This window comes from Helicoverpa armigera, chromosome 30, assembly GCF_030705265.1.
Source record: "Helicoverpa armigera isolate CAAS_96S chromosome 30, ASM3070526v1, whole genome shotgun sequence".
NCBI classification, from domain to species: domain Eukaryota; kingdom Metazoa; phylum Arthropoda; class Insecta; order Lepidoptera; family Noctuidae; genus Helicoverpa; species Helicoverpa armigera.
In genome coordinates this window covers 4,645,495-4,666,245 of record NC_087149.1, presented here as the reverse complement: position 1 = coordinate 4,666,245, position 20,751 = coordinate 4,645,495, and the positions used below count along the sequence as shown (strand labels likewise).

General features: G+C 36.7%; 2 protein-coding genes across 3 annotated transcripts in view; one reads left to right on the top strand and one right to left on the bottom strand.

The window, feature by feature from the left end:
• The window catches only part of LOC110383477 (unextended protein), a 48,220-nt gene extending 37,996 nt beyond the window's left edge, over window positions 1-10,224 (top strand). Inside the window, exons 8-14 of the mRNA XM_064043149.1 lie at window positions 902-1,042; window positions 1,426-1,568; window positions 1,938-2,064; window positions 3,080-3,209; window positions 5,886-5,982; window positions 6,517-6,591; window positions 7,065-10,224. Coding sequence (XP_063899219.1) covers window positions 902-1,042; window positions 1,426-1,568; window positions 1,938-2,064; window positions 3,080-3,209; window positions 5,886-5,982; window positions 6,517-6,591; window positions 7,065-7,160 — 809 coding nt within the window. The 3' untranslated portion in view covers window positions 7,161-10,224. The remainder of the gene's footprint in view (window positions 1-901; window positions 1,043-1,425; window positions 1,569-1,937; window positions 2,065-3,079; window positions 3,210-5,885; window positions 5,983-6,516; window positions 6,592-7,064) is intronic.
• Window positions 10,225-10,943: 719 nt separating this feature from the next.
• Window positions 10,944-19,277, bottom strand: LOC110380939 (DNA/RNA-binding protein KIN17). 2 transcript variants are annotated; one of them, XM_064043151.1, is made up of 7 exons: window positions 18,766-19,277; window positions 18,071-18,263; window positions 17,470-17,608; window positions 16,757-16,910; window positions 15,547-15,706; window positions 14,966-15,088; window positions 10,944-11,079 (listed from the first exon to the last, which is right to left on the bottom strand). In XM_064043151.1, exons 1-7 carry the CDS (start codon window positions 19,071-19,073, stop codon window positions 11,005-11,007), a joined length of 1,152 nt encoding a protein of 383 aa, XP_063899221.1. In that variant the 5' UTR covers window positions 19,074-19,277; the 3' UTR covers window positions 10,944-11,004. The 2 variants fall into 2 exon arrangements, with proteins under 2 accessions (XP_063899221.1, XP_063899220.1); XM_064043150.1 differs by lacking the exon at window positions 10,944-11,079 and adding an exon at window positions 14,051-14,200.
• Between the last annotated feature and the right edge of the window lie 1,474 nt (window positions 19,278-20,751).

Genomic DNA, 20,751 nt, shown 5'->3' with positions numbered 1-20,751 from the left:
TGAAATGTATGGAACCTCACTCACTTGGCGACGGTTTGGCAACGTCGCCAAATTGGAAGCGTAGCCACGATCTACAGTTCCCTACGTGGCTACTGGCTACTCTGGCATCTTGGCGACGTAGCCACTGTTGCCACTATAATGTACACGTAAAAGTGCACCTCCCTCACTCAATCGCCAATGTGGTCGCCAGTCAGCATGCAATTTCTTCAGCGACGACGTAAACAATTGACTGTCGAGACACCATGGCCACTCGGATTGGTGACATTTGGATGCCAGAAGTAGCCAGACATGAGCCGCTGGCGACGTCGCCATGGCGTTCTAGTGAGGCATAGCTCTTATTTACCTATAGTCGTGGTGACCTAGTGGGTAAAGAACCAACCTCTCGAGTATGAGGGCGAGTCAGGCAAGTACCAATGCAACTTTTCTAAGTTTGTATGTACTTTCTAAGTATATCTTAGACACCAATGACTGTGTTTCGGATGGCACGTTAAACTGTAGGTCCCTGGTACAGGCTGTTATTGAACATCTTTGGTAGTCATTATGGGTAGTCAGAAGCCAGTAAGTCTGACACCAGTCTTACCAAGGTATTGGGCTAATCGGGTAACTGGGTTGAGGAGGTCAGATAGGCAGTCGCTCCTTGTAACACACTGGTACTCAGCTGCATCCTATGAGACTGGAAGCTTACAACATAGTTGGGAAAATGCTCGGAAGATGATGGGCTGTCTGGGTAACTGGGTTGAGGAGATCAGATAGGCAGTCGCTCCTTGTAAAACACTGGTACTCAGCTGCATCTGGTTAGACTGAATTGGTTCCGTACTTGTTGGCGAGAAAACTCATTTTTAATATTAGTGAGAATTATATCTAATTGTATATTTTTCTAACTTAATTTAACTCTTTTCAGGTGACAACCGTACCAAGAAACGCTTGGCTCGTCCTCTCAACAAGTTCCAGGACTTGGCAGCCTTCGCTGGCCACCACGAGCACCAGAGAGTGCACGTGTCTCCACAACTTGTGCTGGCCACCTTCCAGTTCCTTAGCACCAGTGAGTAGACCTTCAGACCCTTTAGTTACCTAGTCATAGGTGCCAAGATACAGGAACCACGAGAGAGTGTACCTGGGGAGATTATTAAGATCAAATGAAGATGGATATGTGACCATTTCATAGGTTTTCTTGGGTTGTCACAAAAATAGCCTATATGTATTTAATACTGATATATAAGCTACTCTTAAGGCAATGAACCAATAAATCACTTCTGCGCAGGTAAAGGTCAGGGCTCAATATCCTTGCCGATGATTATACCTCCTTACCGATTATATTTTGGAACCTGAGATATAAATATGTGGTAGTAGTCAGCCGTTTTTCTAAAAGCTATAATAATTAGTCTTCTAACACAAAACTAATATTTCTTCTAATTCTACGATCAGGTGTGGAGCCGTTCAGAGTAGACCACATCTCAGAGACCGTGCTCCGTCGTCTACTGAAACAGGACGTGATCCAACACATCAAGCTGCGAGGAGACGAGGATAAGAACGATCCTAAGCGTTATGTCTTCTCTGAGGGCAAGCCGGTGAGTAGACTGTGGTATACTGAGTAGTGCAGATAGTAGACTGAGTAGAACATATAGTAGGTAGAGAACTTGTAGGAGATGAAGCTAGGCTAAGTAGAATAGATATAAGACTTGAGTAGACTAGATAGTATACCAAATAGACTATAGCGTACCGAGAATACCATATAGTAGACTTAGTAGATTATAGATAGTGTACTGAGCAGACGAGATACTTGACTGCGTATGCTGAGTAGTCATATGAGTAGACCAAGTAGACCATGGTATACTGAGTAGACCACACGTCACGGTGCTAGGATACGAGAATGAAAACACCCAAGCGCATACTTATTGAATTTTACTACAATATTATGACTTTTATATTATCCCCAGGTGGACTACTTCGTGCTGATCCTAGAAGGTCGCGTGGAAGTCACAGTGGGGCGCGAGAACCTCGTGTTCGAGGCCGGACCCTTCACATACTTCGGCGTACAGGCGCTGACGCAGAACGTGGGGCTGGGTATGTAACACCGCTGTACAGCATCATAGGGCACTACATAGTGGAACCTCGTGTTCGAGGCCGGACCCTTCACATACTTCGGCGTACAGGCGCTGACGCAGAACGTGGGGCTGGGTATGTAACACCGCTGTACAGCATCATAGGGCACTACATAGTGGAACCTCGTGTTCGAGGCCGGACCCTTCACATACTTCGGCGTACAGGCGCTGACGCAGAACGTGGGGCTGGGTATGTAACACCGCTGTACAGCATCATAGGGCACTACAAAGTGGAACCTCGTGTTCGAGGCCGGACCCTTCACATACTTCGGCGTACAGGCGCTGACGCAGAACGTGGGGCTGGGTATGTAACACCGCTGTACAGCATCATAGGGCACTACATAGTGGAACCTCGTGTTCGAGGCCGGACCCTTCACATACTTCGGCGTACAGGCGCTGACGCAGAACGTGGGGCTGGGTATGTAACACCGCTGTACAGCATCATAGGGCACTACATAGTGGAACCTCGTGTTCGAGGCCGGACCCTTCACATACTTCGGCGTACAGGCGCTGACGCAGAACGTGGGGCTGGGTATGTAACACATAAGACTAAGTCTATAACCCCGAAACGTGTTTTTGTGTGAACTGTGAAAGAAAAAAGTCATGATGCACAAAAAAATCTTTTTTTCAGTAACGCTGCTCTCTGACATTTTTTTTTATTTTATTCAAATTGTGTCATGTTAAATTTTGGTAGTATGTAAATGTCTACGTCTTATAAAGACACAGATCGAATGTGGATCATTCATAAAAAAAAACATCATGTTCAGATTTACAAGTTAAAAAATTACACACATTTAAGTTTAGGCATTTTTTGTGTGTAAGGGCAACATAACGAAATATTAACTTATCAATTGATTTGTAGCCGGAAACCTTTCCACCGAATTAAGGTGGAGGATAGTCCAATAGCCCTTGAGGATTTTCCCTCTGAAAAATAACAACCGACATTTTACTTATAAGTTGAATTTTTCTTCTTACAGCTGAAGCCCCAGCCCCATCAACGCTGGGCTCCCTGCAGAACCTGAACATGGACTCGATGCTGCGTCACTCGTTCGTGCCCGACTACTCCGTCAGAGCTATCGCGGAGTTGTACTACCTCACTATTAAGAGGTAAGCTTAAGTGGGGCGAAACTTTACCGTAACGAAGACCGGTGTGAGTTGTAGAGTAGATTTTATTTGTTGAATGTTTTTGAGAGTTGAGGTTAAATGTGATACAACTTTAGTTTGACGCTACTCCGTTAGAGCTATTGCGGAGCTGTACTACCTCACTATTAAGAGGTAAGCTTATGTGGGACGAAACTTTGCCGTAACGAAGACCGGTGTTGGTTGTAGACCGGTTGCTGAAACTTTACCTCAACGAAGACCGCAAATGACTTAGAGGAGTCTTTGTTTTTAAACAATATAAAGGTGCATTTTTTATACGTCCTGTTGTGTAAAAATATATCAAAATACTGAAGAAATTAACTTAGTTACAAGAAGACATGTGGGGCTTTGACATCTCTTACCAAAAAAAATATATTAGGAATTCAATGTATTTTTAAATAAATACCCAATTATTCCAACTACTAAACAGCCCCGCAGTCATGGTAAACTTTTGTTTCTAAAACAAAGTTGTATTTTATTAAGGCCATTAAGCTGAACTTCAACATTATCTATATTTAACAGCTGTACAACCTTAACATGCAGATAAATATTTATTCTATTATTCTTTCTTTATTGCACACATAAATACAGAGAGACACACTGAATACAGAGAGATAATGTACAAAAAATTGTACATTATAAATATTTTTGACTAGCTTCTGCCAGCGACTTCGTACGCGGATCATGTTCCTTATGCCAGCGACTACGGGGTCAGCAAAAGCAAAGATCTGAATCGTCTGATATTGAATTTTAAGGGCCCGTTGACTTGGCAACAACGGAATACGCATAGCCATTAGAAACGTTCCATATATTAAATTTTTGTACTTCAGCGGCAAAAGCACAGCAGTCTAAACAAAACGCTGAGAACTGAACCGCAATAAACGCGACCATAGGGATAAAAGTAGTGATTCTAATTAGTCCGCATTTAAGTTGTGTGTGGCAAAAATATTACACGTTCAAAAACATTTAATGTTACTGAGATGACAAAGTCGTGATAACTTAGTGGAAGTCGTGGTGGTTAAGTGGGTAGAGAACCAATCTCTCAAGTATGAGCGAGGGCATGTTAAACTGTAGGTTCCGGCTGTCATTGAACATTCTTGGCAGTCGTTATGGGTAGTCAGAAGCCAGTAAGTCTGACCAGTTTTACCAAGGGGTGTTGGGTTGAGCGGGTAACCGGGTTGTGGAGGTCAGATAGGCAGTCGCTCCTTGTAAAACACTGGTACTCAGTTGCATCGTGACTGGAAGTCGACTCTAACATAATTGAGACAAAGGCTCTTGAGATAATAACGACAATAATAATGAGATATAAGCACCGCAGGACATCTGAGGCCGATGACGGGGAGCAGCTACCCCGCGGGGCTGTATATACTGAGTTCTCCAGGGAGAGTATACTGTCCCCCATCTCCGGCCGGTCGGAGTGAACCATGACGGGAGTAGGTCTCACGCCTCTGGCTTGGCTTGGCCGTCCAGAGTGGAGTCGCTAGAGCAGGGTTAGTAGCCCTGCTCGGAGGATAGGTGCCTCGTGGTAAGTGACCCACAGGGAGCGCGTAATCGTAATCTGCGTTTAAAATCCGCCGAGGTATCCTCACACTTCAGCCGCTCATGTTGCTCATGTTATCTAAAAGACGGACTATTTACTTTTTTTGATTCACCATACCTATTCCTTTTATTAACATTCGTTTCTATGCATTTCAAGTGTAGTATTGCTCTTGAAGTTCCGCATCAGGTGTTCCAGTTCTTCGATGTATATTTGTACGTCAATAGAGAGTGCTTATTAGATTGAATCACTTTTGCAAAAACGTCATATCTTTATATGCTATAGTCTAGCTGGGCTCCTGGGGTTCCACATCAGGTGTTTTGCATCTTCAATTTTTATAAGTCAACAGAGAGCGCTTATCAGATTGAACAACTTTTGCTAAAACCTCATACCTCTATATGCTATAGTCCAGCTGGGCCCCTGGAGTTCCACATCAGGTGTTTTAGATCTTCAATTTGTATAAGTCAATAGAAAGTGCTTATCAAATTGAACAACTTTTGCTAAAACGTCATACTTGTATATGGTACAAAGAAGCTGGGCTCTTGGGGTTCCACATCAGGTGTTCCAGATCTTAAAATTTATTATCTCAGCTGAAAATGCTCATCACATGAAACAATTTTTGTTATGGCACCATTTTTGTATCTCCTATAGTTTTGTTGGTCTGTTGGTGTTCTGCATCAGGTCTTCAAGGTTCGAAGATAAATTATAGCCTATATGTTGACCAGGCCTAATACTGATACAACAAAGAAAAAATCATTGAAATCCGTCCAGTAGTTCCGAAGATTAGCGTGTACAAACAAACAGACATACAGACATACAGACATACAGACAAACAGACAATATTTTTTTTTTGGATTTGTGCTCCATTACTGTTTCTAAACCCCACCCAATTATTATTTTTTTAATATATTCAATGTACAGACACAGTTTTTTTACAGATTTATTATATGTATAGATTTGAGATATCAAAATGTTGATGATTTAATTGTTGGCAACATAACTTGAAGCACAGTTGATACCTAATAAAAGACAGTACTTATTTCCAGCAACATATTTGTTGTCGCTGCTTACAAAAAATATAACTAACCGCATTATTTTTCCACCAGATCGATGTACTTAGCGGCGAAGCGTGCGACGCTGATGGAGAAGGGAGTGCTCGGCCGCGGCGGCACCAACGAGCAGATCGAACCCGAAGTCGATAAGGTATGTACAATATATTATATAGAAGAAAAAACTTATATTTATGGTGGTTATTGGGAATAACATATTTATGCTCATAGGGAAGTATATTCAAATTCGTTTATTTAAACTTTTCTGCTAAAAAACACTTTTTGAACGTTAAAATTTTTCAAAAATCAAACCCCAGTTTTCATAAAAGGAGACTAGCTGTTTCACGCTGTTAACCTGCATACTTTTGGAACTTCTGCAGGAATCCGGATAAAAAGTAGCCTATAGCCTTCCCCGACAAATGGGCTAAAAGAAAGAATGGCTGAAAGAATTTTTCGAATCGGACCAGTAGTTTCTGACATTTAGCGCGTTCAAGCAAACAAACTCTTCAGCTTCATAATATTAGTATTGATGAACATCTCTTTATGCGTCTGAAACTAATTTTGTAAAGACAGCTTAAAAGCATTTTTATCAAAGAAAGCTATTTCTCTTGGACTCTTTGTCACTATGAAGGCGTAAAACCCAGTTACTTCAGTATTCAGAAGACTAAAATATTGAATATAATTGCAGCTGCTTCGTGAGGGCGAGAACAATCGCATTGAGGACATTAGGGAGGACAGACCTCGCGAGGACAACGCTAAACCGGTATGTATCATATTTATATCATATTTTACTATAATAATCTATTACTAGCAAGAAAATATAGCAATCGTTCCGGTATTGACAAAAAATAATACCTACTTACGTTATGGATGTTAAAGTTTCGTTTTATATTTTCACGCTGCCAGAATAAGGATATTCCTAAAACATAAAATAAATTATAAGCTAACGGTAATGTAACTAATTCACTATTACTATTTGCCAATTTTATTTATTTTCCTTTTTTCAACTATTTTTCCTTTTCCCCTTTTTTATTTTTGCTGTTCCCCGCGGCTTTACCAACATCCCTGAACGGAACTTCTTCCCGCATCCGGGTAAAATATACCTTATGTTACCCGGGAATAGCGCATTTTTCCAACAATTAAAGAATCTTTCAAATCGGTTCACTAGTTTCGGAGAAAACTACAAACCTCTTTATTAATAAAAATATTTAATACTCAAAATTATCTGTATTACAGTTCGTACCTACATCAGCCAGTCCTCACACCAACGCCACCTTCAAAACCGAGAAGGAACCAGCCAACCCCGAAGAAGAGAAGCTTCTGAAAAAGTAAATATTGTGAACTGCTCTTCTTATAGCCAGAAGATAACTTATCATCATCATCATCATCATCAGCCTATCGCAGTCCACTGCTGGACATAGGCCTCTCCAAGTGCACGCCACTGAGATCGATTTTCGACTTAATGTGACAGAAATCGGCCTTTTGGTGAAAATGGAGGTTGTAAGTTGGGTAAATGACTATTGTATTGAAATTACACCGGATAGTATAAAAATTGAGTCGGAAACTATATTTAAATAGAATTTGACATTTAATAATAATGTTTTTATGAAATAAGAACTACTCGAATAGCTGAATACTTGTAATCTTACAAAAATACAGCTAGATAAACTGTCTCAATTTTTTTGCTGGCAAGTGTAATATTTACTTATTTTTTATATGAACAAATGAAGTGCAATTTTAAGTCTTCCTCTATAATACAAAACTTAATATTTTTTACCCAACTGATGTCGAAATAAAGAGGGTTATGTACGTCTTCCTGGCCGATCTAGCTATAAGAAGAGTTATCAAAAAATGTATACTTTAAATACACACATACGTTCGTACAAAAACGTTGAAAACAAATATAACAACTAGAAACTTTCAGATACTTATAAAAAAACAATTAAATATTGTATTTTTGGATTTTTCATTCAGTATATAATAATATAAAAAAAATATATGTCATGACTAGTTCCTCCGTGTTTCGGAAGGCACGTTAAATTGATCCCGGCTGTCATTTGAACATCTTTGGCAGTCGTTACGGGTAGTCAGAAGCCAGTAAGTCTGACACCAGTCTAACCAAGGGGTATTGCGTTGCCCGGGAAACTGGGTTGAAGAGGTCAGATAGGGCAGTCGCTTCTTACTCGCACTGGTACTCAGCTGCATCCGGTTAGACTAAAACTAAGCTCATATAATTTTCAATGACATTTTAACTTATATACGTAATTTTCATGACATATAATAAATTACTAACCGTTTTCCCGCGGTTTCACCCGCGTCCCGTGGGAACTACTGCCCGTACCGGGATAAAATATAGCCTATGTTACTCGGGAAGAGTGTAGCTTGCCAACAGTGAAAGATTTTTTCAACAAAAAAACAAAGAAATATTTTAGTATTGTATAAATTAATACTGAATGAAAAACCCAAATAATTCACCAGTTTTTAAGTAAAAACTTTAGCTTATAAGAAAATAATCTATTTTAATAATAGTAGAGACAAAACAAATAAATATATCAATGTGCCTTCCGTGTGAAAGTTTACAGCCTTACTACAAAAACTTAAACATCTGTTGAACACTTGTCTAAAACGGCTGCAAAACGAACCTTATGTCGTCACGTCATTTTTTAGACAAGTGTTCAACAGATGTTCAAGTTTATGTGGTACGACGGTTAAAATTTACGTATGACTATCCAATTTAATTTGAAAAGTTTAACTTTTATATAGTTAACTGTGCGATATAAAGTTATTTTTAACCTGTCTTAGAGCATACTGCAAACTTTTAGTCGGCCGATAGTTTGTTTGGGCTCATAAATCAGTATGAAGATGAATGGTAGTACGCACATTACAAAGATCAGGTATTTACCAAAAATCAGGCCGAGTCTAAAGGCTTAGGAATTACAAAATTGATTATGACATGCTTTTTTTAATATTTAAATGAACAATTTGTGCTATTTACTTGATAGTTTTTCTATGTAATAATGATCAGAGAGAATATAATAGTAGGTTAAATTAAAGCGGAGCGGAGAATATATAATTATAGGTACAATAATATACCTAAATTATTCTCCTAACTCTAATAAATAGGTACTATGCTGAAAACCGCATCAAAATGGATCTACACGTGAGCTAATTGCTCACAGACATACATATAGTTCAAATAGAACCTCCCTTTTTTGATGTCGGTTAAAAAGTCTCCGCTCCACTTTGGTGCAATCTTATACATTAAAAATATCGCACAGAAAAACTCTAGATGCATGAAACAAAAACTATAATTCGTAATAATTTAGTATTTTTTTTAAATAATATTAAAAATATTTTTAATAGATTTTATGATCGAAGCATTTTGTGTATTAACAAAACTAGCTTTTAGTTTTAGATTTTGTTGAATTTTTTAAATATAGCATTTTGATTTTAGATGGCAACACTGACAATTGTTAACTTTGTAATCTGTTCAGCAATAAAACTATATCTTAGATTTTTGTCTTAAGCTGTCATTGAACATCTTTGGCAGTCGTTACGGGTAGTCAGAAGCCAGTAAGTCTGACAACCAGTCTAATCAAGTTGTATCGGGTTGCCCGGGTACCTGGGTTGAGGAGGTCAGATAGGCAGTCGCTCCTTGTGGCACACTGGTATCTACTCAGCTGTATCCGGTTAGACTGGAAGCAGACCCCAACATACTTGGGAAAAGGCTCGGGAGATGATGTCTATATGCTACAAATTAGGTGCTTTTTATTCATATCAAAATTTTAAAATCAAATTTGTTTTAAAGCCATCTTAAGTCTTTATGCTTTAAATGTAACATACATTTTTGAAACCACAAAATGCTATCCTATTTTGATATTTCTTTTCTTTCAAACTTATTACACCAGTAAGACGTAAAATTATGAAATTAAAAAAAAATACTTCAATAATTTAACTTGTCCTGACAAATATAATGCTGAAAACCGCAACAAAATCGGATCAGCCAAACATGAGATAATCGCGCACAAACATTCATACATTTAGGTTGGTCACACTGAGAACCTCTTATTTTGAAGTCGGTTAAAATTTACTTTTAACGTAAATGATATTAATTTTCTATTTTTACAATTTCTATTATTATTTTCTGCAGTCTGTGGTTTCAATGTGTGTTGCCAGTTGTTTAAATGTACTTATAATTTTTTGGCATGGCAATATTTGTTAGCCATTTATATTTTTATTGTATCGTTAAATCATGCATCACGGTATATAATATTATTAATTTGTAATTATTTCAATTTTACTATCAAGAGTTACTATAGCAAATGTATTTCGAAAATTTTTAATTTTAAGCATTTATTTCGATTTTATTTCGCAAATAAATGATTTTTACAGATTTTTTTTTGGTTTATTTTTTAATTTTGAACCTCTGTTTTTCTATTTATGTACCAATTTTTTTATTCAAATAATAATCATCTATAAATCAGTCTTAAAATTTAAAAATTAATTTTTGAATAAAATATTTTGTAAGAAAAGTATAAATCCGATATCTTCCTGCAAAGTGCCTTAAAATGTTCAAAAGGCACATATTTTTCATAATTCTCAAAATCATATTGTTCACACAAGTCCATTTTAAATCATTTAAAAGTTTTAAAACCACAGTGCCTCGGAATAACCAACATATTTTAATAAATAACTATATTAATAGCTATCCTTATGTATTTTATGTAAGAAAAGTTATATAATGTAAGAAATATCTATATTTGAGAAATTCGTAGTGAGCATGTTATCAAAAAAATATATATTTAGAGAAATATAATGATTTTAGATGCTTGAATTTGATGTTTTATTTATATCCCGAAATAAACTCTTGCTTTCACACAAATAGCCAGTCTTACTAAGGGGTATTGGATTGCCCGGGTAACTGGGTTGAGGAGGTCAGACAGGGCAGTCGCTCCTTGTAAAGCACTGGTACTCAGCTGCATCTGGTTAGACTGGAAGCCGACCCCAACATAGTTGGAAAAAGGCTCGGGAGATTATGACTGCCACAAATAACATAGCATTGCTATTAAAAAAGGTAAGTAATAAAAACACGAAAATGTCTTAAAAAACGTTTATTAAAACTAGAATTCATTTATTATTAATTATAATTAATATTATTATCACAATATAGCTGGTGTCACGTCGCCAGTTTGCTTATGTCTTCATATATTACTCCTTTCACGACACGACCGGTTAGAGGACCTTCTGATATCTGAAACAAGTAAAATGAATCTCATTTTCTAAGGCTTTTTTCTTATTTATCTATTTAAACTGTAGGTCCCGGCTGTCAGTGAACATCCTTGGCAGTCGTTACGGGTAGTCAGAAGCCAGTAAGTCTGACACCAGTCTAACCAAGGGGTATTGGGTTGCCCGGGTAACTGGGTTGAGGAGGTCAGAGAGGGCAGTCGCTCCTTACAAAACACTGATACCCAGCAGATAATTATTTATGATATTTTAACTTATGTACGTAATTTTCATGACATATAATTAATGATAAAATTGCCGTAAAAATAGTAGTTTTTTAAATTAAAAAAATCAAACAAACAAATTGTTCAATTTTATAATATTAAATATAATTATGCTGAATGAAAAATCCAAATAATTCAACAGTTTTAAGTAAAAACTTTAGCTTATAAGAAAATAATCTATTTTAATAATAGTAGAGACAAAACAAATAAATATATCAATGTGCCTTCCGAGTGAAAGTTTACAGCCTTAAACTTAAACACCTGTTCAACACTTGTCTAAAAAACGGACCTTATGTCAATGTTATAATGTGTCATTTTTGTTAGACAAGTGTTCAACAGATGTTTAAGTTTTTGTGGCACGACGAAGTTTACGTATGACTATCCAATGTAATTTGAAAAGTTTAACTTTTATATAGTTAACTGTGCGATATGAAATTATTTTTAACCTGTCTTAGAGCATACTGCAAACTTTTAGTCGGCCGATAGTTTGTTTGGGCTCATAATTCAGTATGAAGATGAATGGTAGTACGCACATTACAAAGATCAAGTATTTTCCAAAAAGCAGGCCGACTGTTTAGTCTAAAGTCTGCTGTTTAGGCATAGTAATTACAAAATTGATTATGACATGCTTTTTAAAATATATTAATGAACAATTTGTGCTATTCACTTGATATGTTTTTTATGTAGAATGATCATGAGAGATTATAATATAGTGGCAAAGTAAAGCGGAGCGGAGAATATTATAATTATAGGTACAATAATATACCTAAATTCTTCTCCTAACTGTAATAAATACTATGCTAAAGGCATCAAAATCGGTCTAGTTACACGTGAGGTAATTCCTCACAGACATACATACAGGTCAAATACAAAGGAACACCTTTTTTTGATGTCGGTTAAAAAAGTCTTCGCTCCACTTTGGTGTCTAATACATTTAAAATATCGCACAGAAAAACTCAAGATGCATGAAACAAAAAACTATAATTCGTAATAATTTAGTATTTTTTAAAAATAATATTAAAAATATTTTAATAGATTTTATAATCGAAGCATTTTGTGTATTAACAAAACTAGCTTTTAGTTTTAGATTTTGTTGTTTTTTTTTATAATAATGCATTTTGATTTTAGATGGCAACACTGACAATTGTTAACTTCATAATCTGTTCGGCAATAAAACTATATCTTAGATTTTCGTCTTATGCTGTCATTGAACATCCTTGGCAGTCGTTACGGGTAGTCAGAAACCAGTAAGTCTGGCACCAGTCTAACCAAGGGGGGGTCAGATAGGCAGTCGCTCCTTGTGACACACTGGTACTCACCTGCATCCGGTTAGACTGGAAGCCGACCCCAACATAGTTGGGAAAAAGCTCGGGAGATGATGTCTATATGCTACAAATTAGGTGCTTTTTATTCATATCAAAATATAAAAATCTTTATTATAAGCCATCTTAAGTCTTTATGCCTTAAATATGTAACATACATTTTGAAACCACAAAATGCTATCCTATTTTGATATTTCTCAAACTATTATTTTAGAAATAAGTACGTACAATTGATTATAACCCTTGATATATGTCCTGCCAAATATAATGTTAAAAACCGCATTAAAATCGGTCCAAACATGAGATAATCGCGCACAAATATTTATACATGAGAGCCTCCTTTTGTGAAGTCGGTTAAAATTAACTTTTAACGTAAATGACAATAAAATTTTATTTTTTCAATTTATATTATTATTTTCTGCAGTCTGTGGTTTCAATGTGTGTTGCCAGTTGTTTAAATGTACTTATAATTTTTTGGCATGGCAATATTTGTTAGCCATTTATATTTTTATTGTATCGTTAAATCATGCATCACGGTATGTAATATTATTGATTTGTAATTATTTCAATTTTACTATCAAGAGTTTCTATAGCAAATGTACTTGGAAAATTTATAATTTTAAGCATTTATTTCGATTTTATTTCGCAAATAAATGATTTTTACAGATTTCTTTTGGTTTATTTTTTAATTTTGAACCTCTGTTTTTCCTTATGTAATTTTATTTATTTGTTCTAATTGAAAAATTTATGATTTGAAGTTAAGTATTATTTAGAACATCCGAATCACTGTAATAATTTTAAAGTTATTTAATTCATATAATATTTTGTAAGAAAAGTATAAATCTGAAATCTTCCTGCAAAGTGCCTTAAATTGTTAAAAAGGCATTGATATGCACAACATATATTTTTCATAATTTTCAAATTCATCTTCTTCACACAAATCCATTAATCCAAAAGTTTTAAAACCACAGTGCCTCGAAATAAACAACATATTTTAATAAATAACTATATTAATAGCTATCCTTATGTATTTTATGTAAGAAATGTTATATAATGTAAGAAATATCTATATTTGAGAAATTCGTAGTGAGCATGTTATCAAAAAATATATATTTAGAGAAATATAATGATTTTAGATGCTTGAATTTGTCGTTTTATTTATATCCCAAAACAAACTCTTGCATCAGTCTTACCTAGGGGTATTGGGTTGCCCGGGTAACTGGGTTGAGGGGGTCAGATAGGCAGTCGCCCCTTGTAAAGCACTGGTACTCAGCTGCATCCGGTTAGACTGGAAGCCGACCCCAACATAGTTGGGAAAAGGCTCGGGAGATGATGACTGCCACAAACATAGCTTACTAAAAAGGTAAGTTATAAAATAAAACACAAAAAATTACTTAAAAAGTTTATTAAAACTAGAATTCATTTATTATTAATTATAATTTATATTATTATCACAATACAGCTGGTGTCACGTCGCTAGTTTGCTTATGTCTTCATATTGTACTCCTTTTACAACACGACCGGTCAGAGGGCCTTCTGATATCTGAAACAAATAAGATTAGGCTTTTTTCTTATTTATCTTTTCAGTTAGTTGCTTCGGAGCTTTCAGGGAACTAAAAAACGTAAAAAATGTTTCCTATTTATTGCTACTTATAGATAGAATAGACAAAAAGTTTTTTTTTGTTTGAAAGTCTTCTGAGAAAAGAGTATGGGAGAAAAAAAAACGGTTGTCTGTAAATTCGGTTTACTGACGATAGTCGAACGTGACATCGTCATAAGAAATTGATCGTCAGATGTCGAATGCTGCCAACGCGGAGGCCGATCGTGCCTCCGCCTCCTTGTCTCTCGTTGCGTGCTCTCGCTTGCACTTCAAGCCTTAAACGGAACGCCTCAGAGCGAGGTAACGCCTCAGAGCGAGGTAACGCCGCATGAGTCATGTTTTTTCGTGCGTGCAGCCGGCTCCATCGATTTATAAGACGTTGTCACGTCAAAAAATGTTGCGCCGAACGTAATGCAAATTGGGAAAATTACGTTGTACGAATTTGTTAGAAAATTGCGTGTAATATTTACATGACATTAGCTTCACTTGCTAGATATCTTGTACTGTAAGAAAACTATTGAGAGCAACTGCTTTTCGAAAACAGTGTCTATGTATCTTGCCGGACACCCACTCCTTAGAATAGCATAAGAATAGCTCCTTGCATAGGCCTATTTGATTTTTTTTCGAGTTTCTGGGAGAAGGTAGAAGGATGATCATGAATAAAAACTTGATTTTGAGGATTGAGAACATGCAAGTATAGTTCTTTACCTCGACATCACAGCAATAGTTGTCTATATCCAGACTCCTGAGTACGCCGGTGTTCCCCCGGTAGGCGCCGTTCACGAACCGGACCGCGCGGCCCGTCGAAGGAATCACGGTTTCTAGGTGATTCTGAAATCGTAATAAATATTTGAATTTTTTGTTCATTGTTGTGTGATTGTTGTGTGTTATTTAAAGTATTTCGTTTGGCAAATTTTCATAATTGTAGGGAAACGAGTTCCTGTATGCTTCACCCCTGAACCGAGGGAACTACTTCAAGAAACGGGCTTTCTCGAAACGAACATTAAGAATTTAAGTTCCTAATTTTTCCAATTTAGGAGACCCTCATTATAATATCAGAAAAGAATTCTTTCTAAATACTTTATAATGTCATGTTGATATGTAAAACTTTTATGTAGGTTAAATGAAAAAGTGACTGTAAATTTTGCGCTTTCACCATAAAAATACATTTACTTATCAAATTATCCATCATTTTCTTTCATACTCTCTTAATAATCACATCAAATTCTATCTGAGTAGTAGTCAACCACCAATAAATACCTATTTTCTAAAATATACAATAAACTCACTTGATCAAGTTTAATCCTAGCACTATCATCAGTAAGCTTGACATGCGCGCAGTACTTGTCGACGACGCGCTCGACCACCGCCTTGCGCTTGTAGAACTTGTCGCCCAGAGACTTGGTCGTTACCTTCACAACTATGTTCTCGTGGAGCCAGTAGTCTTTTCTGGAAGGAAATAACATAATTATTATTAGAATTGAGGTGAAGAGTTTGTTTGTTTAAATGCGCTAATCTCAAGCACTACTGAAATGATTTGAAAAACTATTTTTCTTAGAAAATTTGTTGAGAAATTACAATTTACGCTTTTGCTAAAATACATTTTCGGTAAAAGCAACCCAAAAGCAGGTACTTGTCACAGTGAGATTTGTGTAACTATTAGAGTTGGACCACATCTGGCAGCACGGAATCGCATTTGTTCCGCCTGTGCTACCACGTGCTGCAGTATGCTGCCGCTGCGAACGCATGCGAACATGTGAAAGGATGCGTTAGCATGCTATCGCGCGCTTCAGCGTTCCAGTCTCCCTGCCGACCATTGCATTTTATCCGTGATGCCGATCGCCTCGAGGATTCCGCCGCGTGCTATCGCATTATGCTTTCTGTTTCGGTCTAGCAAATGGCAGTTCTAAGCGACAGAAAGAGAAAGGGCGACGGAAAAAGGCGATTCCGTGCTGCCAGATGTGGTCCTACCCTTAAATGGTAAGTCAGCACTTCATCTTTTGCATGACAAATAAATAACTTTTCCTTTTCCTAAACCTAACAAGTACTGAATAATACTTTTAACTAAAAATAAATGATTATAGACAATCTGATTTTGATGAATCATTTATAAGTGGACGTAGTTATGCAGAAACGTTCCAACCCACTGTACGCGTAAATGCTTATATCTCAAATTAAACTTGAATTTGAGATATAAGCATTTACGCGTTTCAGTTGTATTCTTTTTTATTCTAACTAGTAAAGGTACTAGAGGTTTTATTGTTGAATTATATTGAGTTTAGATAACCATATGCTAAATTTTAGGCTGTTCAATCACAATAACTCGATTTCGGGTGACTTGTGGGTTGGAACGTTTCTGCATAACTACGTCCAAGTAAGAAACATACCTTGAGCACTAGCTATAATATTAAAAAAAAAAAACATCCAAATTGGTACATCCTGTAACAGTCTTTTTTTGCTGTAGAGGATTAAAAACATAACGAGAAATTCTATTCTCACCTATTAGCCTTCTCCTTAGCTCTCTCCTGCATTTTCATGATATCTTCGAGCGCGGACTGCTTGCTTCTGCTGTCTTCTGTCTTCTGCTTCTTAGAAGACTCCTCTTTCACTTTCAGCTTGAGCGCTGATACTGGCAGGGGCTCTGGTTTCTTCTCTGTAGGGGAAATCAGAAAAAAGCTATGATTTTTCTAGAAAAAAAATTATTATAATGGATTGCATGTTCAACAAGCGTTTTTTAGACTGCATTTAAGACATTAAAATTACCTAATTGAAAAAGTAACGGGACACCATGAAAGGAAAATGCGAATACTAGCGATTGCAATATGTAGTCTACAATCTATCTATCTGAAATTTAATTATTTGAGTGTTGGAGAGCCACTACCCTCAGGTAACATAGGCTATATTTTATCCAGGTATAGGAAAAAAAATCCACTTGACATGGACAAAATGGCAAGAAATAGCTAGTACATAAGATCTTTTTAGATTAGATTAGATTAGATTACTCGGGCTGGTTTCCGCAACTCCACGACAAAGCGCGTATTTTGCGTGTGAGGGTGATAATGGGTGTTTATTCACTCGATCCACCCCAACTCCTCGAGAAAAGCCAGCAGAGGTTTAATTCTGCTGACTATCTCTTGGATAGTACCTGGGTTACCGAAGTACTTAGCCCTGTATATGGCGGTTTCAGGGCAGTCTAGTACATAAGATCTTACCTTCAGTCTTCCTCTTGAGGCTGAGCACAACTTTCTCCTGGCTGCTCTCACGTTTGAACTCCGAGTATGAGGGTCCCTCTTCCGAGCCCTGCTTCCTGCCGCGCTCAACTTGCTTCTGTATGAATTCTAGCATTCTTTCCTGGGGAAGAAAATAATTTTATGTTGGTAAATTAATTAGGTAAATATTTCGATATTTTGCGATACGAAAACGAGTTTTTAAGAGGTCTTATTTTACAGAATGAATCAAGAGTGGTTGTCAAACAAAGTGGTTGAATGAATCTAGATAACATTTATATGGAGGTATCCAAAAGAGAATAGTTTTTGTCTTACATTGAGATTGCTGTCAATCAAACTACATAATATTATAATGGCAAGAGTTTGTGAGTGTGTTACATTTTCACAAGCAAATGGCTGAACAGTTTTGATGAAACTTGGTAATAATGTGTCGCTTATAAATCTGTATAAAATACTGGCTACTTTTTATCTGGTTGCAGGATGTAATTGCCTTAGAAAACTAGGTAAAACCTCTGTTAGAAACTAGTAAGTAAAAAAAATCTAATGGTGCAATGCATAATTCTATAATATTATTGCATTGTCTAACCTGATCATCTTTATCCATCTTCTCCTTCTTAGCCTTAGCTTCGAGCGCGGCTATTGCAGCCGGATCCCTATCTATGTACGCTACAAACCAGCCCTTCTCAGTCTCGTCGACCACACATTTGCCTTCGCGGCCGAGCCATTTCACGAACTCGGTGAGCGTCTCCCATTGTGTGGCGTTCATGTGGAGATGGTCTCTGCAAGGGTAAAAGGTAGTTTTGTAAACATGTAAATGTGTGTGAAGGTTTATTTAAGTTACATATTGTAAATGTTTGTGCATATGAGGGTAATATTGGCCGACTTGATTATTACTGACTCTAACTGCCCTGGTTTAGCACTAGTATTTATGTTTATAAGATACTTAAAACATTTGAAAAAACCCTGATCAAAATACATTGTGCAATTTTTTAATTTTAAGAATTTATAGAGACAGACAGCAGAAGCACTCAGTACCTTAGAAAACTTACATTACAGTGTCTTCTTAGTTTATACTGTAGCTGTATACATGGTTAGCTATCACAATTTGACTGTTTCATTTGTCTTTCATAACATTATGTACACACAACAATTTACCATCTTGCGACGTAGATCTAACGGTATTTACAATCTTACCGTGGCATACATAACTTATAGCTAGGGAACCTTAGTTATAACTCCGCCCCTAAGACGACCCACTGACCTAACTAAGGGAGCACTTACCTATGAGAAATATACTCCTGATACACTTTGTTAGCATTCACGCGTTTTGTACCGAACTGACGATGAAGGAGTTCCAGATATCCGTCAGCAAACTCCTTGGAGAACTCGTCTATATACTTATTAGCATTATCAGCGAATAATAGGAGCTGTCTCTGGTGAGACTCCGACATCGTATGGCATTTGAAACCATTCTCATCTCGGCATTGTTTCTGACACATTTGGCAATACCATCGCAGTTTTTGAAGGCCTTTAGCCTTTATTTTGTTCGCTATGTACTTTGGAGTACCTTTTTCTGCTTTACCACCCATTTTTTAAGGTTTTTTTAGGTTGTGCAGTGGTAGAATAGTAGGTCAACTGTTTGGAGGTAACGGCATTAGATTGTTTGTGGGGCATGCACTTGTACTTAATTCACGGAATTTAATGTTTTTCAATGATAGTTATGATACACAAATGATGATGAAATTATATAAATTCAGTTTTTTGTAAACAGCTTGTTGTGTTGCTTACGAATGTCAAACCCAGACCATAGACAATCACGCGCGGCGTTCCAGAACTTCCAGAAAAATATTTTAGAATCTTTAGCATGTATACTCAGTGTTACCAATTGAAAAGCAAGAATTTCCAGCTTTCTTGGAGTTTTCTTGATGTCGTTTTTTGGTTATATTGAAATAATATTAATGTCAGCCGGTTTCGTACGATTATGTATTATTTCATGACTTTAACGTTCATCATCATCATCCTCCTGCCCTTATCCCAATTTTATTTGGGGTCGGCGCAGCATGTTTTCTTCTTCCATACGCTTCTATCTGCCGTCATCTCACAAGTAACATTCTTTCTTACCATATCTACTTTCACACAATCCATCCATCGTTTCTTTGGTCTTCCTCTTCCACTATATCCGTCCACATTCATACTCATTACCTTCCTCACAACATGACTCTCATTCCTCCGCATCACATGCCCATACCACGACAGCCGGTTTCCACGCAGTTTTTCTGATACCGGCGCTACTTTCAAACTTCCTCTTATATACTCATTCCTCACTCTATCCATTCGCGTAACTCCACACATACCTCTTAACATTCTCATCTCTGCCGCATGCAATTGTCTTTCATTCGTCGCTTTTGTGGGCCAGCACTCTGATCCATACAAGACAGCAGGCCTGACCATACTCTTGTAAATTTTCCCCTGACTTTAAAGTTCTGATGTTTTTATTACAAATTAATTAGTTTTATTGAAATATTTGCGTTAATTTTAAAAAGTTAAAATATTTATATAAAACAAGTTAAAACTAATAAATTGCATCAAAAAATTGCTCCTCGTCGCTGTTCTTATTTGATGTCTTTACTGCATTTATAATCTTAAAAAATAGAACACACGAAATAAATGTATTTTGTTTCATGTGTTAACAAATGGATTTCCCGTATATATGTTACGGGTAAAGCTAGAAGGTGGAGTAAACCTAGGTTTACGCGGGTTGACTTAGTATTACCCAGGCTTCTTGGGTAAAGTCCGAATAATAAGTAAAATAAATTTTACATTCGGGGTTTACCCATGCTCATCTAGGTCTACCCAAGTCTGACTGGGTAATGTTAGGTGTTGCGTAATTTTCGAGCCCGTGGCGTTACTCTAAAAAGGTTTAATTGCAAAACAGAATGTGCCACAAAGAAGTTCATGCAAAGCTGCAGGAAAATTGTGCAATTTTAAATGTCACAGCAGTTTATCTTGCTCAAATAAATAATTTCAATTTGAACAACACCGACCGTTACTAGTTTTTTTCTATTAAAGCTATTAAGTTTATGCTCTTCAAGCGATTACGATAGCCTGTATATGTTTTTTTTAAATTATAAATGTTTAAAATGATCTTGGATTTTCATTTCACTAATTAATTACACAAATTTTTAACATTACCCAGTCAGAGTTGGGTAGACCTAGGTGAGCATGGGTAAACCCCGAATTAAAATGTATTTTACTTATTATTCGGAC

What these genes read in the sequence shown, in the direction of transcription:
- LOC110380939 (XM_064043151.1), bottom strand. Translation starts at nt 19,073, where the DNA reads ATGGGTGGTAAAGCAGAAAAAGGTACTCCAAAGTACATAGCGAACAAA. An exon ending in AGATGGATAAAGATGATCAG is followed by an intron (nt 17,609 to 18,070) that starts GTTAGACAATGC and finishes TTTCTTCCCCAG; the next exon opens with GAAAGAATGCTAGAATTCAT. An exon ending in CCTCAAGAGGAAGACTGAAG is followed by an intron (nt 16,911 to 17,469) that starts GTAAGATCTTAT and finishes TTTCCCCTACAG; the next exon opens with AGAAGAAACCAGAGCCCCTG.